Source organism: Saimiri boliviensis, chromosome 5, assembly GCF_048565385.1.
Source record: "Saimiri boliviensis isolate mSaiBol1 chromosome 5, mSaiBol1.pri, whole genome shotgun sequence".
Lineage (NCBI taxonomy): Eukaryota > Metazoa > Chordata > Mammalia > Primates > Cebidae > Saimiri > Saimiri boliviensis.
In genome coordinates, this window is record NC_133453.1 from 5,814,588 (window position 1) to 5,833,996 (window position 19,409).

The window sequence follows — 19,409 nt, forward strand, 5'->3', positions numbered from 1 at the left end:
TCGAGACCAGCCTGGCCAACATGGTGAAACCCTGTCTCTACTAAAAATACAAAAATTAGCTGAGCGTGGTAGTGGGAGCCTTTAATCCCAGCTAGTTGGGAGGCTGAGGCAGGAGAATCGCTTGAACCCGGGAGGCGGAGGTTGCAGTGAGCTGAGATCGTGGCACTGTACTCTAGCTTGGGCAACAAGAGCAAAACTCAAAAAAAGAAAGAGAGAAAGAAAGAAAAGTAGACCATGGAGCAGCAGCACAAGGCGATGTGCTTGCTTTTATCATTTCAGTCTTATTTAAATGTTTGGGGTTATCTCTGCAAAATGCCAAGTGGAGATAAAGAAGCAGTTGAGATGGCCAGTCCTGCAGCAGGTGTGACCAGCTCCCAGATTGCCTAAGACTTCACTGATTTCAGCTGTGAAAGTTCTGTTCCCCTGGAACCCCTGAGTCCTGCATAAAACCAGGGCAGCTGGTGACTCCACTGAGGCAGTTTCATTATTTGATGGAGCTTTCTGTTACCTAAACTGAGCTGTAGATTTCATTTAATAATCGCATCTCGAGAAAGAAAGATGAATTTACTGAAGTTTCCTTTTTGAACCCTAGTTTTAGTCTCACACCCCGTAGCTTCAACTTCAGGATAGCATCTTCCTGAGAAGTCCAACTAACTCCATTAGCTTTTGTTTGCTAAGGGTTTTTGGAGAAAATTTCAAAGCACACACTCTTCAGAGTCCGAAGTGACCCAGAAGACAGTGACATCAAATTTCCCGCCCAGTGAAAGGACGCGTTCTCCACGTTTCTAAAACAGAAGCCTTCTAGCCAGATTCACAATGTCTACCTTCAAACGCACCAATGAGAACGAGTGTGGCCTGAGTGTGCAGCAGGGCGCCTCGGTGTGCTCTGAGCGGCACAGGCTCGCTCCAGCTCCTGGACAGGCTGCGCAGCCCCGGCCTGCTGTAAACTAGTGGCTGAATGTACTCTGTGAGGGAACCTGTAGGTTCATTCGCCCCTCCCGACTCGGGCCTTGTCATCCTGCCCCACCACTGTTCTTCAGGAATAACCACAGCCGGGCACGGTGGCTCACGCCTGAGCACTTTGGGAGGCTGAAGTGGGCGGATCACTTGAGGTCAGGAGTTTGTGACCAGCCTGGGTAACATGGTGAAACCCCATCTCTACTAAGACAAAAATCAGCCAAGAGTGGTGGTATGTGCCTGTAATCCCAGCTACTTGGGAGGCTGAGGCGGGAGAATCAATTGAACCCAGAGGTTGCGTGAGCAGAGATTGTGCCACTACACTCCAGTCTGGGGGGCAGAGCAAGACTCTGTCTCAAAAATTTTTAAAAAAGGGAGTAATGACAGTGGAAATCTACCATCGCTTCCTCCTGTGGCCACACCTCCTCCTTTACCTACAGAGCACGGAGGCGCAGGGACCCCGTCATCCTGGGGCAGCCAATGCCAACACCACCTCCTAAGCCTTTGGGGAAGAGCTAAAGGAGACTGGGAGATGTGGCTGTGGGTGATGGCTGGGTCAAGACTTCACAGAACCCAAGCTGAGCAGATCTGGGGCCTGGAAGTATCACTGGCATAAACTTTCAGGGAGCTGTCTTAGTCTGAGTGGCTCAATGTTTTGCTTATTTTCCCCTCTGATTTCCAGGGAAATCATCACATCCTATGATCTAACTACTCCATCAGCAATTCTATTCCACTGCTTAGCAACCGAGGTCTCTCCTTAGAAAAAGGTTTAAGGTGCCGGGCACGGTGGCTCACACTTATAATCCCAGCACTTTGGGAGGCCGAGGTGGGTGGATCACGAGGTCAAGAGATCGAGACCATCCTGGTCAACATGGTGAAACCTCGACTCTACTAAAAATACAAAAATTAGCTGGGCATGGTGGCGCACGCCTGTAGTCCCAGCTACTTGGGAGGCTGAGGCAGGAGAATTGCCTGAACCCAGGAGGCCGTGGTTGCGGTGAGCCGAGATTGCGCCATTGCTCTCCAGCCTGGGTAACAAGAGCGAAACTCTGTCTCAAAAAAAACAGAAAAAAGTTTAAGGTTTTCAAAAACAGGAAACAGATCAGGGAAAAAAAGTTTCCCTCCACATCTTCCACCTGTGGTGTAGGAAGGGTATGTAGATTTAGCTTATGCCCTAACTAAAGAGCAGAGTGAGGCTGAGCTGTGTGTCGAAGGAACCAAGGATTGCTGGTCACCTAAATAATCTTTGTAAGGACTGAGCTTGGGGCTCAGGGTAAAAAAAAAAAAAAAAAAAAAAAAAAGAGAAAGATACTTCTGGGAGATGATGAGAGAGGAAAGAGAAATCCAAAGCAGTTAAGTGGGAAGAAAAGTGGCATCCCGGGGCCACCACCTGGCTGAGGTCCCACATCAAGATTTTCATTTGGTTGCATGTAGAAAGCTGCCTGAGTTCTGAGGGAGACAGTCAATCCCTGGGATCAGCATTCGTGAGGTTCCCAGGCAGCCGACCCATTCTAGCCACCTTTTCAACCTTACACAGCCGCACGGTGTCCTGCAATGCCAGGGACCCTCAATTTCATAACTGGCTGCTTTGTTCTGATGCCAGTTTCAGACAGCAGGTCATCCTGCTAGGACTCCACAAGCTCCAGGCACAGCATGGCCACAGACCAACTGTTTGTTTTGCAAAGAGCTGGGTTTATTTCCAAAACACCAATGTGTGGAAAATATCTGTCTGGGACTGATACTTGATTCGTGTCCAAAGGTGATCTTTCAAACAAACACTTCCATGGTCACTTGTGCAATAAGCTAACCATGTTCTTATCCCTCAGGAATCGAACTGACCTCTTCTGGGAGATCTTTTTTCTAAGGGTATCTAATGAAGACATTTAAAAACACTCTCCACGAATTTTTTACAAGGTGAAGAAATGGTCAGTCTCCTGCTCCCACAGCACCCGAAGGAGGTGAAAGCCAGAGCTCCCCACTGCTGGGGCCTCTTTCCCAAGCAAATGTAGGAGAATGCTGGTACTGCCCCGGAGCCTGCAGGAGCGGAGGAGGACACAGGGAAGGCGGGGACAGCAGGTGACCACCCCACCCAACAGCGACAAATGCTGTACCTGCCTCTATCAACTCTTTAAGACAGGGTCTTGCTCTGTCGCCCAGGCTGGAGTGCAGTGCCACCATCACAGCTCACGGAAGCCCTGACCTCCAGGCTCAGGTGATCCTCCTGCTCAGCCTCCTGAGTAGAAGGGAGCACACTGTGCTCCACCACGCCTGGCTCATTTTTTTCTTTGATGTGAAGATGGAGTCGCTCCATGTTGCCCAGGCTGGTCTATCAACTCTTGGCCCTTGCTTGCCTGTCTTACCTAGGGAGGACTGCTTGGGAAGCTCCCCTGGGAATTTCATTTGGTTGACTGGTGCAGGAGCTGTGTGGAACGGCCCTAGGGAGGGGCTTGAGCCTTCCAGACCCTCCTACCCCACACAAGCAGTCCTCTGACATTGGCCACTACACCTGAAAATCCCTGTGCCACAGAGGGAGAAGGACGTAGGCGGTAATTCCGCCTTCTGGGTTTGATCCTAAAGAACAAACAATACCGAGACCCTCTTGAACTATTCCTTCCCCGCCGCCTGCCCATGACGTCTTTGGCCTATTCTGTTCAAACTCAGGTGTTTACTCTTTATTTATTTTTTTGAGAAGGAGTCTTGCTCTGTTACCAGGCTGGGGTACAGTGGCGCGATCTCGGCTCACTACAACCTCCACCTCCTGGGTTCAAGCAATTTTCCTGCCTTAGCCTCCCAAGTAGCCGGGATTATAGGTGTGAGCCATCACACCCAGCTAATTTTTTTTATTTTTAGTGGAGACGGGGTTTCACCATGTTGGCCAGGATGGTCTCAATCTCTTGACCTCATGATCCACCCGCCTCAGCCTCCCAAGTATCTGGGACTACAGGTGTGTGCCATCATGCCCAGCTAATTTTTGTGTTTTTAGTAGAGACAGGATTTCACCATGTTGGCCAGGATGGTCTCAATCTCTTGATCTTGTGATCTGCCTGCCTCAGCCTCCCAAAGTGCTGGGATTATAGGTGTGAGCTACCACGCCCAGCCAATTTTTGTATTTTTAGTAGAGACAGGGTTTCACCAGGTTGGCGAGGCTGGTCTTGAACTCCTAACCTTAGGTGATCTGCCCGCCTTGGCCTCCCCAAGTGCTGGGATTACAGGCGTGAACCACTGCACCCGGCCCCAGTTGTTGACGCTTGCTCCGATGTTCCTTGTGTGTAAGACCCTCTCCCCAGCTCCCTGAATTTCACATGATAAGGAAATGGAGGGAGGCTGCTGGTGGCAGCAGGGTCCAGCCTCACAGGGATTGTGAGCAGCACACAGTGGAAAGAAAATAAACGTCTGTGCTGGAAGGAACAGGGCCTCACAGCCATGTGCAATTGCTGAATCCCTGTCTGAATCTTCCACGTTTAACACAACTGCAAGCCTGGCGCTCTCAAAGTTCCCACCGCCATCACACAATAGAAGTACCGGCTGATCAGAATCCGGCCCCCCAAAAAGCATGCTTGCTTCCTTTTTGGCCCACTAATTACCCAGGCTTCTTTAGAGGTATACACCAGGAGCCGGTACAGTAACCTCACTACGGATACACGCTTACGTCTTTGTAGAAAACTCTAAAAATACCTGAGGGTTTGGCCGGGTTTTTTTCCTGGGCTCCGTGGAAAGGAATGGGCACAGGCTATGCTATATGACATCAATGCATGGCCCTGCTCCGGGAGCTCCTGCGGAACCCGGGCCCCGTATGCCTTTGAGAGAAAAGGTGGATGAGAACAGTGTTCTCAAAAACCAGATAACATTTTCCTCTGGTATAAAAGAGGGAGTTATTCTGGTCCAATGACAGGTTAACATCTACTTTTAATGACTTGATGTAGGTCTACAGAGGCTGCACATGGGCCTCAATCCCAGAGGACAGAAAAGGAAGCTGGTTCCCACGTTCAAACAACAGGGTGTCACCAGGGAGAGGCCCACTCCACAGTGTGGTAACAGTTAGGACCAACAGTGATGGCTCTGGAACCCAAACACTACCCATCTTGGCAGCTTTTCCAACACCTGACCACTTACGCCACCACTGCATGTGGCCAGTGACTCTCAGTGGTCCTTCTGCTGTAATACATCCTGGAGATAACCAAGGATGTGGGTGTCACAGTGTCATCTGTGTTTAACTGAGATCACCTGGTTCTACGACCTTTTGAAATTTTCCAGACTGAGATAACTGGGCCACTTTCATGGTACAGAATCTTAGGACCTGAACTAGCAACACATCTGCACATTCCCAAGTTTCTTATTAAGGAAAGTCTGGATTCAGCTCATGGGTGTCTCCCGAATGCCTCTTCCCATTTTGAACCAAGACCAACAGATAAATTCAGCTGGTATGGTTCAGCACTTCCCTAACAACTCACAACAGAACAAACTCGCTGTATGCACCTGCCAGAGAATACGCCAGGAACTCACTGTCTCTCCACGCTTTTAGCCAATGCTTGGCTGTGAAAATGAAACCAAGGAAGGATTACATGGAAGGTTATGCCATCTCTCCAGGTTCCAGTAGTATCAAATCCATTCCAGGATTAAGCCCCTCCCTTAGGGAACTAGGTACCTGCATCACAAACTTCAGTTACAAGGAGACTGGCATGAACAGGATTGCATTTGAAAATGACATTGGCTCTTGCTTGCTATACAATTACACAGCAAGGCCCCATTGTGTCCCTCTTCTATACTCCAATAATATTCATGCGTATTTGTGAATGAAGGAGAGAAGATTGAATTGGCCAACACTGAGGGATATCACAAGAAAAAGCCTGTGGATAGGAGAATTTTTGAAGAACTGGTTGTGATCATATATTCAAGAGGCTGGATGAAAAGCAAGCGGGCTTTAGGTCTCCTAAGGGAACCTTCTGATACATACTGTTGTTATCATATCCGCCCGTTGGCAAGACGCAGCAAACATTCCTTTGACAGAGCCTGGGCTTAGCAGGTGAGCCTATGTAGACTGGAAACGTACCATCCATCGGCTCTCACTTTTTTACTGGTCAATGAGTCTTATCGAGAATGATATTTTGATTGCACTTCTCTAACCGATGTAGAGCAACTGGTTCAATAGTTAGAGTTCTGCTCTCTTACGAGGTCTTAGAGTAGCTACGCCGGCAACGAGGCGGGCCCCCCTGCTGATGGAGCAACTTTGCAGAGAGAAGCAGGGAACACCTGGTGCCTCACTGTTGTTCTGGTGGATGGAAGCTGGGTGTGTAAGGGGGCTGGAGAACTGGAGACCTAGATGGAGCAGTCCTGGAGAGATGCTAACCCAATCACAGGTGGGCCTCACGGAACTGGTATCACACCTCTCCCACTTGAAGGCCACCTGGAGAACCAATCTGACTATATTCCAAAACTAAACTCGCAGTACAGCGAGCACAGGGGGATTTCCTTACTACAATAAAGAACACGTAAGAATCTATCCGTATCTATATCTCGAACCCCACTGAAGAGTAATGCATGGGAGGTGCTCTCAGTAACAGAAACAAGTCAGATATGTGGATGGAACACCTGCATTGCTGTGTGGTTCTGAAAGGTGCAGCTTCTAAAAGACAAGGAGGGGACAAGGGCAACTCAGGCCAGCAACAGAATGCAACATCAAGGTTACCACATGTTACCGATTATATTAGGAAGAGCTCTTCCTTCTGAAGGTAAATGTTCCTGACAGTGCAGAGAAAAAGCCCTCTTACATACTGCCAGATGAGATAAACTCATCAACCTTTCTGGGAATTTGACAACAGACACCAAAAACCATGAAAGCACATGCAACTCTTCAACTCAGGAAGCCTATTGCTAGGAATTTATCCTAGGCAAATGGACAAGGGCACAGAGAGAGAAACGGAGACACCGACTGGAGTTCTTTATGATAGCGACTAAACTGAAAGTAAATTTATTTGCCAAGGTTCGTTTTTCAGATATCACGGGAGAAATAAAGGCACATCCACACAATGGAGTACCATATAATCATTAAAAATGGTGGTGTACGTGTATATTTCTTGACATGAAAATATCTATCATTAGTGAGGAAGGCAGGCTGTGGGCAGTGTATGCACAGTCACCATGTGCTTGGGGAAGGGAAAAACACATATACACAGAAACAGCTGGGAGTATGTACCCTAAAATGTAAAGTCATATTCCCAAGGTGGTATTTTAGGAATGGTATTAATTTTCTTCAATATGCTATTTCTAACTTCTTGTCAATAACTGTGCCATTTTACACAACACTTCAAATTTGTAAAGATTAATAGCTTGCCCGGGTGTGGTGGCTCATGCCTGTAATCCTAGCACGTTGGGAAGGTGAGGTTACGCAGATTGCTTGAGGCCAGGAGTTCAAAACTAGCCTGGGCAAAACAGGGAGACCCTATCTCTACCAAAAAATACTGTTAAAACTACTAGGAGCCTGACACAGTGATATAAAGTCATCCTTTGTATCTGTGGATTCTGAATGTGCAGATTCAACCAACCGTGAATTAAAAATATTCCAAAGAAGGCTGGGCGAGGTGGCTGATGCCTGTAAGCCCAGCATTCTGGGAGGCTGAGGCAGGCAGATTGCGAGGTCAGGAGTTCGAGACCAGCCTGGCCAACCTGGTGCAATCCCATCACTACTAAAAATACAAAAAAAATAGCCGGGCATGGTGACAGGCACCTGTCATCCCAGCTACTCGGGAGGCCAAGGCAGGAGAATTGCTTGAACCCGGGAGGCAGAAGTTGCAGTGAGCCGGAATCGCACCATTGCAATCCAGCCTGGGAGACAGAGCGAGACTCCTCTCAGAAAAAAAAAGAAAAAGAAAAAGAAAAAACAATAAAAACTAATACAACAGTGAAGAATCACACAAATAAACAAACAGTATAGCAACGATTTACAGAGAACTTATGTTCTATTACATATTATAAGTGATCTGGAAATGACTTAAAAGATTACAGGAGGATGTGCTTAGATTATATGCAAATACTATGCCATTTTACATAAGGGACTATGGATTGTGGTATCCAAGGGGGAACCCAGAATCAATCCCCCATAGATACTTAGGGACCACGTAATAGAATGACTGATATACACCATATATTCTAATCTCCACATTTCTCTACATTAAGTAAGACTCATGGAATGTGTTACTATGAAACTATAATTAACCCCAAACTTTAAATTTTATCCAGGGTAGAATATCTGCATTTCTTCCCCAAGAATAAAGTTAATTTGGTTTATAAATCTATCTTATATAAACCACCAATATAACAAACTTTATTAACACAAAGAGAAAAGTTTCTCTTGCCTTATCAACTGGAACGTGTTCTTATCTGACAATAAAAACTGAGTCATGAACTGCCTTTAGTTTCTTATTTTTGTTCACAGCTGTTGAAAGCTAAATCCTGGGTTCAAATGTCATTGTTTCCTTCATTCTCAATTTTCAGAGATCACTCCTATCTCCTTTCTCTGTTCTTCTTGCGCCTGTCTTTTTACTCTCATCTAAAATTTTACTTCATCTGTGCCTTTTATTGTAATTCTTTGTAGAATTGGAAAGCCACAGATTGACTGGTAGGGAGGGGAACAGAGAGAAAGACATATGGTCTAATGCAGTGTGAGGGACAGTGTTATTTATCTCACAGTTGAGCAGGAGACCAAATAGGACTTTAACTTCAAACAGAGACAAGAGGCTGGGCTGCTGGCAGGTCCCCCTTCCCTACAGTGTTTAGTTGAGGTCTGCAGCTGTTAATTGCTCTGAGGGGCTAGACTCACATGTAAACTTGGATGATAGGTCAGCACGCCATTGTCACACAGGGTGACATATTTCTTTTTCCACTCTTTATTCAACGATTTGCCACTTCGCTTCAACAGCATACCCTACAAGGAAAAAAGAGCCAAATATAAAATCTAACGTAAATAAAAAAAGGAAAAGTAGGTACACAGGCAACATATATATTCAAAAAACTTCCGTGTGTGCAGAACTTAACTCTGTGATACTGGCAAATGCTACAAGATGTGCCGTTAGTTCAACGAATACAACACCAACACCACCAACACATTGAGACATGCTACACTAGACCTTTTGGATAATTAACTTACAAACACACTGGAAACACCTACAGGTATAATGTTTTAAAGAAAGAAACCTCAGGCTGGGCACAGTGTAAGCATCATTTGAGCTCAGGAGTTCGAGACCAGCCTGGGCAAGATGCTGATACTCCCGTCTCTACAAATAATAATAATAATAATAATAAAATTAGCTGGGCATGGTGATGTGTGTCTGTAATCCCAGCAACTTGAGGGGTCTGAGGTGGGAGGATCCCTTGAGCCCAGGAGGTTGAGGTGGCAGTGAGTTATGACTGCACCACTGTACTCCAGCCTGGGTGACAAAGCGAGACAGTTTGTAAAAGAGAGAGGAGAGAAGAGAGACAGAGATAAATGGAAAGAACAAACTAAAAAAAACATATTAACTGGGCTGGCGTGGTGGCTCATGCCTGTATTCTCAGCACTTTGCGAGGCTGTGGCAGGCAGATCACCTGAGATCAGGAGTTCAAGACCAGCCTGACCAACCATGACCAATATGGTGAAACCCCGTCTCTACTAAAAAATACAAAAATAAGCTGGGCACAGTGGTGGGCACCTATACTCCCAGCTACTTGGAAGGCTGAGGCAGGAGAACTGTTTGAACCTGGGAGGCAGAGATTACAATGAGCTGAGATCCTACCACTGCAGTCCAGCCTGGGCTCCAGAAGACGACTCCACCTCAGAAAAAGAACAAACTGTATTCTCACCTTATGATATTTGTAAAGAAGGATTTTTTTTTTTAAATAGTTTCTTTCATTTCAGATTTTTAATTAAAACTAAAATTCCACTGGCAAATTTCAGTGACAGTATTTAACAGATGAATCCCGTGTGGTTTGATTCATTTTTAATGTCAGCATATTAGGCCTCCTTGAAAATCACTCAGAATTTGAAACCAACACATTTTTGAAGCCATGTTTAATCCAGTCTTCTTCAACGCTTGTTTAGAATTTCTTCTTGTTTTAACACCAATTCCCAGCAAGCCTTGCTCCTCCTTTACAGGTTTCCCCTTGTTAAGGAATCAGATGCCAACCCTGAGGCTGCACAGGCCCAACCCCGTGGGCTGAGGGCTCCATGCCTGCCCAGTGTTCACATCAGGAGTCTGTCTTCCTCTCTTCTCTTCTTCTAATTCTGGTCCATGTTAACCAAGAAAAATGGAGCAATTTCTTTACTTCCCCTTCTGCTAGCCTTTCATAAACTTATGTAACCTTGGTATGACGGAGAAAGCTTAAGACCTTCTAAGTCCAGCTAGTTAATTCCCCTGGATTGAGGCAGAAGGAAAGTTATGAATGCAGGAAGACACTTTGAGAAAGCTGAGATGCCCCTGTCACCTTCAGAACGTTTCCCAGCCTCCACTGACCTCCTAAATTCTGCTATCTTTGAAGAATCACAATATGACAATGAATTGAGTAAGTATTATGTGATATAACTGAGTTCAAGTTCCAATTACCAATATTATGACCACATTGTTATTTGCTACATCATAGCCAAGTTTCACAAACATCATAAAGCATGAGCCAGCATCGGGCTACAATCACCACCAGACACTGTTGCTTAAGGGATAATATTTGAGTTTGAAACGACTTTGGAAGATGATTTCTTTGCAAGTCCTTATTCTTTAAAGGAAATGTGACATACCTGGATTTCTCGGAATCTAATTCATTATAAGCCAAATAGGGAACTGAGCCCAATCAACTGAGCCAAGCCCATAGGAAAATGCTACTAAGTGGTAAGCCAAGACAATAAGGGCTTCCTAGTGTGGCAGGAATTAGGGGCGAGGGGCAGTCACCATTAGTGACGCAGTAATAAATAAGCAATTGCTTTAACTAATGAAAGCCCCCCTCCAGTGGGATTTCTGTGGATTTTAAAACTTAGCGTAACAAAGCTTCATTCGAGTTCTCCAACGGGCTCCCGTTTTTCCTTCATCCATTTCAGATGGAATTCCAACAATGCCAGGGCCAGGGATCACTGGTGTCACCAGGAGAGTACAGGTGCTCCCGGCTTCATTCAGAAAGCTTCGTCCCTTCCCACTCACAAACCCCCGGCCATGGCGCACACCTCTGGGGCTCCATGCAGATAGACTGGCACCCCTCTTCTGACTGGCATGTGGGTGCTTTTGTGAGCAAATCACATCCTCATAATTGTTCTGCCCCCAGTGAAGGCTACGAGGACTTACTTGTTAAGGGAAAAGTGAGAAACAGCCTAATCAGAGGGCATGTGAACACATGATTTCATAGCTTTCTGAGGAACTAAATTAGGCTGAATTAAACCTTTGTTTTAATTTAAAAAAAAAAAAAAAGGCTGGAGTATGGTCATTCTGTCATAGCTCTTTGTGGCCTTGAACTGTTGGGCTCAAGGGATCCTCCCTCCTGAGCCTCCTGAGTAGGTTGGGACTACAGGCATGTGCCATCCTGCTCGGCTGATTTTTTATTTCCATTTTTCTTAGAGACTAGGTCTTACTCTGTTGCCCAGGCTGGAGTGCAGTACACTGATGGGATTACAGCTCACCGCAACCTTGAATTTTCCAGCTCAAACGGTCCTCCTGCCCCAGCCTCCTCTGAGTAGCTAGGACCACACAAACATGCCACCATGCCTGGCTAATTTTTTATTTTATTTTTGTGGAGACAGGGTCTCACCATCTTGCCCAGGCTGATCTCGAACCCCTGTGCTCAGTAATCCCTCCACTTTGGCTTTCCCAAAGTGCTGGGATAACAGGGGAGTGAGCCACCACGCCCAGCACAGGTCTCCGGAAAGTGCTGGGGTGATGGGGAGTGAGCCACTGTGCCCAGGTGACACTCATTTTCTTTTGATCCTAGGAAAACTCCATGTGTTGGTGAAGGAAAACTCAAATCTTGACAAGATTAAATAAACTCTTAATAAACTTAGGAGCTTAAATAAGTAAACTTACTTAGGCTTACCTGGTAGGATAATCTTGGATTATAGGCACTATTCAAGTCCTGTAGAATACCCTGGCCTCCTAGGAGTCACAGTTCTGCCTTCCAGCCTTGGCCCCAGTTGGGTTTATCATCTGACCCCTCAAAAACTGCTGTGGAGACCAAGAGCCACCGGGCTGCCCCGCTTACCACCTCATGGCTGTGGTCCAGCTGGGCAGGTGTACTTTTCTTTCAGTGGCCTGAGCACTGCCCCACTCTCAGCCTGGCTGTGCAGTCATGTCCCTGGACTCCTCCGCTTCCCAAAGCAACAGGTGACGGGCAGCAAAGTTATGGACGCCATGGCTCTCTGAAAGCCAGGACTCCGAGTTCCAAAAGGGAAGTAGCTTGTTAGCTAAGGGAATGTGGCAGGGCCCCCCTGCCCTCTTCACTCCTCCCAGCACACAGGCTGTTGGGCTGCCAGTCTCCTGTTCCTACGCATGGGCAGTGACCTGCTCTCCAGGCAGAACCTCCGGCTGTCCCAGCCATTGCCTAGCCCAGCACCTTTGGTCTTCAACCTCAGCCCCCACTTCCAAAGCACAAATGCCAAGGGTGGCTGCTCAGGACCCCTCCGGCAGGCACCTCTGTCACCTGAGTCCCTTGTAGAGAGAAAAGCGAAACTTCACAACCGCTCAACTTCCCACCGCACTCCACAGTTTACAGAGGGTATTCCCAATTCCCAAGACATTCTGATTCCGTCAAGGAACGTGAGCGGACAGGGGTTCCGCTTCACTCCCAAATTCCCACTGAAATATAACATGAGCTTGGAGTGAGAGCAGATGAGCACCACTCCAAGATAAAAACACACAAATATTTCCTTTCACTTACACTGCGTACGGCTCTAGAGGAAGAGGTTTCTGTTTGCTAAATCCAGGAGCAGCCTGAGAAGCCTCAACCCTGAGTGTCTTAGAGGAAAGGAAAATAGGACAAGAAATCTCAGCCCTACTAGCAAATTCCAGGAATGGGGTACCCGGGGCTGCTGGAACCGGAGGTCAGACCTGCTAGGCAGGGAGGAGCACTTTAGTGCTCCAGAACATGACAGCAACTTGCTGCCACCAACAGGCCCCTGGGATTGTGCAACACAGCAACCCTGCAGGGCTGGCCAGTCCCATGGGGTGAGATTTCCTGATTCTCAAAGAGGACAAACACTGGACTTGGATGTGATGGCTTCTTATGTGAAAATACTGCCAACAGATAAACATTTTTGCACTGAACACAGGTTACACCGAACCTGTCTGCAGGCCAGCTGCTCGTGCACTCTGTGTTGGAGACCTCAGGCCAAGAGTCACTGGGGCTGGATGAAGCCCCCTTCCCTCCCACAGATCTTAGGATCCAGCGCCCATACTCTCCGTCCGACACGGGGAATGTGGCCTGCGGGGCAGCCGTGTGCAGAGGCCACTCTCTCGGGTTTCCACAGGCACCACAGGCCCTTCTCTGAAACCAGTGGGCTGCCCTCCGCCCTACTTCCTGCCTGGCCCTGCAGGTGCCTGAATGTCTGGGCCCTGCCACAGGTGAGCAGGTAAGCAGGGTGGAGGAAGGAAGGGGTTATCTGATTTGCTTTAGGAAAGATACCCCTGGTGAGGACAAATTGTAAGTTGGCAATACGGAAGCACTTTCTTGCTCATAATGTGGCCCACTTTAGACCCGCAGTTGGATCTAACCCGAGAGGGAAGGAATCAACCCAAATTTAACAAGATCCCCAGACGGTCTGAACACATTTGAGACGCACTGGACACCTGTCACTTTCCTCTGGAACCATAATTTCTCCAAGAGAATCTTAAAATTTTTGAGTTTTTATTGTAATCACTCTCTAAAAAGTGATCCCAAACCGCCACTGGATTTCACTGCCTGAGTTGGCATCTCTGACTTCCTAGGTCACGAGGGGGGAGAGCACGGAGGAGGCACAGCATGCAAATCACTCATTCTGGGAACAAGTCAACCCCCGGGGAAGGCGCCGCATGCTGTACACAAACCGATTTCTCAGTATGAAAGCAGGAAAGGAAGAGACTGGGGTCACCACGTGACACAGTCACGAGGCAACTGAAACCAAAGGAGCCTGCCCTGCACCCATCATCCCTAACCCCCGGCACGGACGGCGTCCTTTTGTTTCAGCAAAACATCATAATCCTTCACGTTAAACGCACAGTAAATTAATGCTATTAACTTAAATTTTTAATAAATATAACTTTTATATTTATTTAAGGGCTATAAACACAAGGACTTGAATCATAGTTTTCTGCTTGTATCCAACGTCGTAATTATTATCAAAACAATTAAGTCAACATTGAAGGATTCATGAGACTTCCATGTTTTTAAAAGGTTCTGGCCAGGCGCGGTGGCTCAGGACTGTAATCCCAGCACTTTGGGAGGCTGAGGCAGGTGGATCACCTGAGGTCAGGAGATCGAGACCAGCCTCATTGACATGATGAAACCCCATCTCTACTGAAAATAAAAAAATTAGCCAGGCATGGTGGCGTGTGCATGTAATCCCAGCTACTTGGGAGGCTGAGGCAGGAGAATTACTTGAACCTGGGAGGCAGAGGTTGCAGTGAGCCAGCATTACATCACTGTACTCCAGGCTGGAAAACAAGAGTGAAACTCCGTCTCAAAAAAAAAGAAAAAGAAAAAAAAAAAGGTTCCACACCACTCAGATGTGGGAAAGAATGGTCTAGAATGGCAGTGCTCAGGGATGTGCCTGGGGGAAGAAAGGAGGAGGAGGGGAGGCAAGGAGAATGCAGACGTGAGGAACACGGAGGAGGCAGAACTGGGACACAGTGCTGGGTGAGTGGGGACGGGGCCAACACGGACAACGTCAGGCTTCGGCTGTCGCGGCCCAGTGGGGTCCATTCACTAAGCCAGGGAGTACAGGAGTTGGTGACCAGGAAGGGAGGCAACAGAAGGGAACTGAAGACTTCAGTACCAGCCACACAGCACGGGATGGGCCAGTGCCCCAGGTGGGCAATGCAGCCAGGCAAGCCACGTGAGGCTCCACGCCCAAGGAGGAAGCCTGGGAGACGGAGGTGTGGCTGGGAGGAGCCGAGAGACAGAGGAAGAAGCCTAAGGTGAAGACACAATCACACTTAAGGTTTGGCATGTGAGGGCCGGGTTATCTGCTCAGTCAACACAGAATCAGGATCCCATTTGGAAGAATTGCCATCTAAGGGTCAGCAGTTTTCCCGAGAATCATTAAAATCATGATGTAATCATTTAAGAGGTTGACTAGCTCATTCTCCTTTAAAAAGAAATTGCTTTAAGTATTTCTTTTTTCTTTTTTTTTCTGAGACGGAGTTTCGCTCTTGTTACCCAGGCTGGAGTGCAACGGCGCGATCTCGGCTCACTGCAACCTCCGCCTCCTGGGTTCAGGCAATTCTCCTGCTTCAGCGTCTTGAGTAGCTGGGATTACAGGCACGCGCCACCATGCCCAGCTGACTTTTTTTGTATTTTTAGTAGAGACGGCATTTCACCATGTTGACCAGGATGGTCTCGATCTCTTGACCTCGTGATCCACCCGCCTCGGCCTCCCAAAGTGCTGGGATTACAGGCTTGAGCCACCGCACCTGGCTGTTTTAAGTATTTCTAAAACTATAGAAATTAAAGCATCATGTTCACTTCAGGAAAACAACAGATAAGAATATTTGCAATTTCGAATGAGGAAGATAAAAAATAATGAAATAAATACAGAGAAAGCAATGTACATCTCTATTGGAGATGAGAAAATCATCTGCAGGTGAGCCCCTGACCCTGGAAACAAGTAATCTAATTACAGCAAGGAGATCTTGGTCATGGGTCTGACATACAACTACTGTACTACTTTTGAGGAAATTAATATTTGTTCCATTACGTGGTCAAACTTAACTCTCATTAAATGGATCCATGTCAAATATAAACCAACAATGCATTGAGTTTTTAAAATCAAATATAAAAAGACATTTGCCAGTTGAATAAAAATTTATAAGTCCCTAGTGCAATTATAACATATTTTGAGATGTTTTTGTCTGATTAGTCCAGATCATCAGTTACCAAAATCAATGCACACCCTGATGGACAATAAGAAGTGCAGACATCTGCACACAACTAACACGGAAGTCTCCAGGCGGCTCAGTGTGAGGGTTTCATAGCGCCCCATAAGCAGGTGCAGATGGGAAACAGGAGACCACACGCTCCTGGCAAAGCTGGGGAGAGCAGCTCCACCCAACCACGGGCCTGGACAGCAGGTGGAATCTCGGAAAATGTGCCGGGAATCCTGTCCAATTGCAGCCTTTAAATCATACGTGTTTTAAGACACAGTAAGCACGTGACTCCGATCCTTACAATCTCCACCTGGCCCTGAGAAGCACAGCTTTGTGGGCATAACAGCCTGTCCTGAGGTCTCAGCCCTGGCAAACATGGAGTCGGGAAGCCTGCTCCCCTGGGAATCAGATCTCTCAGCAGACAGCATAACAGTAAGACTCACACTTCGACGGGCTTTTATACTAGGATCTCAGGAACCAAAACGCTTGTTCATCCCAAGCACTGACAATATCATCTGTTTTATTACAATTGTTGTTAGTCCCAGGAATCCTAAAAAGTAAAAACAAACACGGGATTTGCTCTCTAGTTGGCAGACACAGAAACAGGCCAAGACTATGGACCAGTAAGGTTGAAAAGTGACCTCATTTATAAAACAAGGCTGACCTCCTTGCAACAAGGGCAGCTGGGGGACAGGGGGTGACAGAGCTCCGTCCATCCCAGGACCCCAGGAATACGGCCCCTGGCCTCTAGGGTTTTTCCCCCAAAACTCAGTCTTCAACCAGTTCTAGTTTCTCTTTCCGCCCACGTTTGAGAGCTGTTTCCAGTTTCCTTCCACTTCAAAAGAGGTTACTGCTCATCTGATGGAATTGTGGGGCCATGATATTGACAATTTCTCTGGTAAGTGGGTATTTTAGTGCCAGTTTTTAAATTCATCCTGTCTGCCTTCATCCATGAACATATGCACGCACACACATGCACGGTTATCTTGGTTCTAGAAGTGATGCTATCTTTGCAATGAGTTCTATATATGAGTGCCTCCTCTTTCATATTTACATTTCCAGGTGTTCTTGGAATTCCCAGAGTAGACGAAGGCAAAGCCACACAAGATCACAGAGTTCTGTCCTGACCCCTGGGGACAGGAGTGACTGATCCAAGTGAGGCCTGCCACAACACCTTGAGCACACACACCCCTGTCCCACCCAAACCTGCCGGCTGTTAGCAGGCTGCCCCTAGGCCTCTCAGCTCCCCGAAAGTGTACTTCATTGCTCCGTCTAGGAGGGGGCACCTAGAATGATGGACAATAACTGTAACCACAGCCCTGGCCCCAGGGAGGCATGAGGGCAGCCATGTCTGAGGAGCTGCTGCAGCACCCCCAGTTACACCACCTTTTTCCTACATCGGGAGCTCAGCTCAAGAATATGGTTCTGGGCTGGGTGCGATGGCTCACGTCTGTGACCCCAACACTTTGGGAGGCCAAGGCGAAGGGACTGCTTGAGTCCAGGAGTTGAAGACCAGCCTGAACAACAAGGTGAAACCCTGTCTCTACAAAAAATTCACAGATTAGCTGGGTGTGGTGGTGTGCACCTGTAGTCCCAGCAACTTGGGAGGCTGAGGTGAGAGAACTGCCTGAGCCCAGGAGGTCGAGGCTGTAGTGAACATGACTGTGTCCCTGCTCTCCAGCCTGGCTGACAGAATAAGACCTTGTCTCAAAAACAAAACAAAACAAACACGTGGTTCTGGATTGACATCAAGGTCCTTTCATACGAACTGGACCGACACACGGGCCTTCCCACAGCTGGTAACTTAGGCCTCCATCTCGCTACACAGGCCTGCTCTTCCCTAAAGGGATACTGTCCTGGGAAAGCCCAGCTCTCCAGCTGTGCATCTAATGCCCACAGATCTCTGAGGTCAGAGTCCATGTGTGCACTGACACATGTAAACCTTAAAAAAAAAAAAAAAAAGGATAGCCAAAACAATAGGAGAAACTACAAAACTCTCTATTGCCTCTCCTTGAATAATTTTCAAAGGCCTTTCTTCAAAAGCATGATTAGACAGAAGCTCTCTGATGAGTGAAGACGTTGGCTGGGGCTTCAGAGGCAAGATGAGCTTTCATAATCAGAGGTTCAACTGCACTACAAATGAGCAGACTCAGGAAATGGCTTTTGTGGATTAAAAACATGATTTTTCTTTCTCAGCTTAAATTAATTCTGAACATTGATTTTTGAAGAGTGTTTGTACCAAGTGGGAATCACAGAATTTCCGTCTACAGCGACCCCAGAAGTTAAACCGTTCAGCCCCGAAGCTGCCACAAAAATGTTTTACATGATCCCCACCTGGGATCCTTGTCTCTGCATGAGCACTCTGGGAACAGGGGCCCAGGGGTCTCAACAGCGAGAGCTGCCTGGACGACCGCCCTGGGAAAGAGCCAGGGTGCAGTGCCCTCCCAGGGCGCGGCTGGTTCCTACCTCCAGAGCTGCACTGAGCTAGTGGGGACTTCTAGGGAATGTGGAGCTGCCACAAAAGCCCCAGTGAGATGTCTTCTCACAGGCGGCAACCCAAGCCCCTTCTTAGTCCATACTCTTCCCAAAGCAAGTTCCAGTTCGACCGTGGGACACCCCTCTGAACACACTCAGCATCCCTCGTGCGCAGCAGCTACACGGTAACCAACCGGGGAAGGCGGGGAGCCCACTGCCTTCCTTAGAGAGGAAGTGGTACTAAGGTGGCCCCCACCACGTCTGGGCTGAGCACGCAAACACCCTCTCTAAGCTTCCATCAGCCCGAACTGTCACACTTCCCCACTCTAAGGACCAAGAAAGTGGAAAACCCTAAAAATAGTTCACTTGAAACTTTTAGAGGACATGAAACGACGATCCTCCTAGCCAGACGATGACAGAGGCCGGAAGGCTCTGCCTGAGACGCACAGGCGGACGGTTCCCGTCAGTGAGTACCAAGGGCCCCTGTGATCCTAAGTCTTTTTGATTCCGTGTAACCCAGGGCCAAACGGCATGGCAGCCTGTCACCATGCATACTCTGTCCATCTTTCAGATGCCACTTTTGTACATGTGAAAACCATCTCTGCTTCAGATTCTTTCTTGCTGTCCAGCTGTCACAGTGAAGACATCAATTACAGTTCATGCTTTCTTTCACTCCTACCTATGTGGCTTCGGCATTTATTAACAATTTTTATTTCAGTGCAATATTGGGCTCACTCTGAACCAGATGCTGCTGCTCTAAGTGGTTACAACTGTGTACTCACTGAAAGTGCATGACAACGGATGGTCACTGATTATCCCCATTCATGGATATGAACCGATATGGTACCTTTAACCGGGATCCAAAGAGGGTGAATACCAATCAGTCAGTATTAATAACTGCACATTTCATCA

The 19,409-nt window shown here is 47.4% G+C and overlaps 1 protein-coding gene across 8 annotated transcripts in view; it reads right to left on the reverse strand.

The window, feature by feature from the left end:
- AGAP1 (ArfGAP with GTPase domain, ankyrin repeat and PH domain 1) overlaps positions 1–19,409 on the reverse strand; it is a 624,335-nt gene that overhangs the window by 231,343 nt on the left and 373,583 nt on the right. For all 8 annotated transcript variants that reach the window (XM_039469755.2, XM_039469754.2, XM_039469753.2 and 5 more), the window contains one exon: positions 8,774–8,878. In XM_039469755.2, the coding sequence (XP_039325689.2) occupies positions 8,774–8,878 (105 nt within the window). The remainder of the gene's footprint in view (positions 1–8,773; positions 8,879–19,409) is intronic.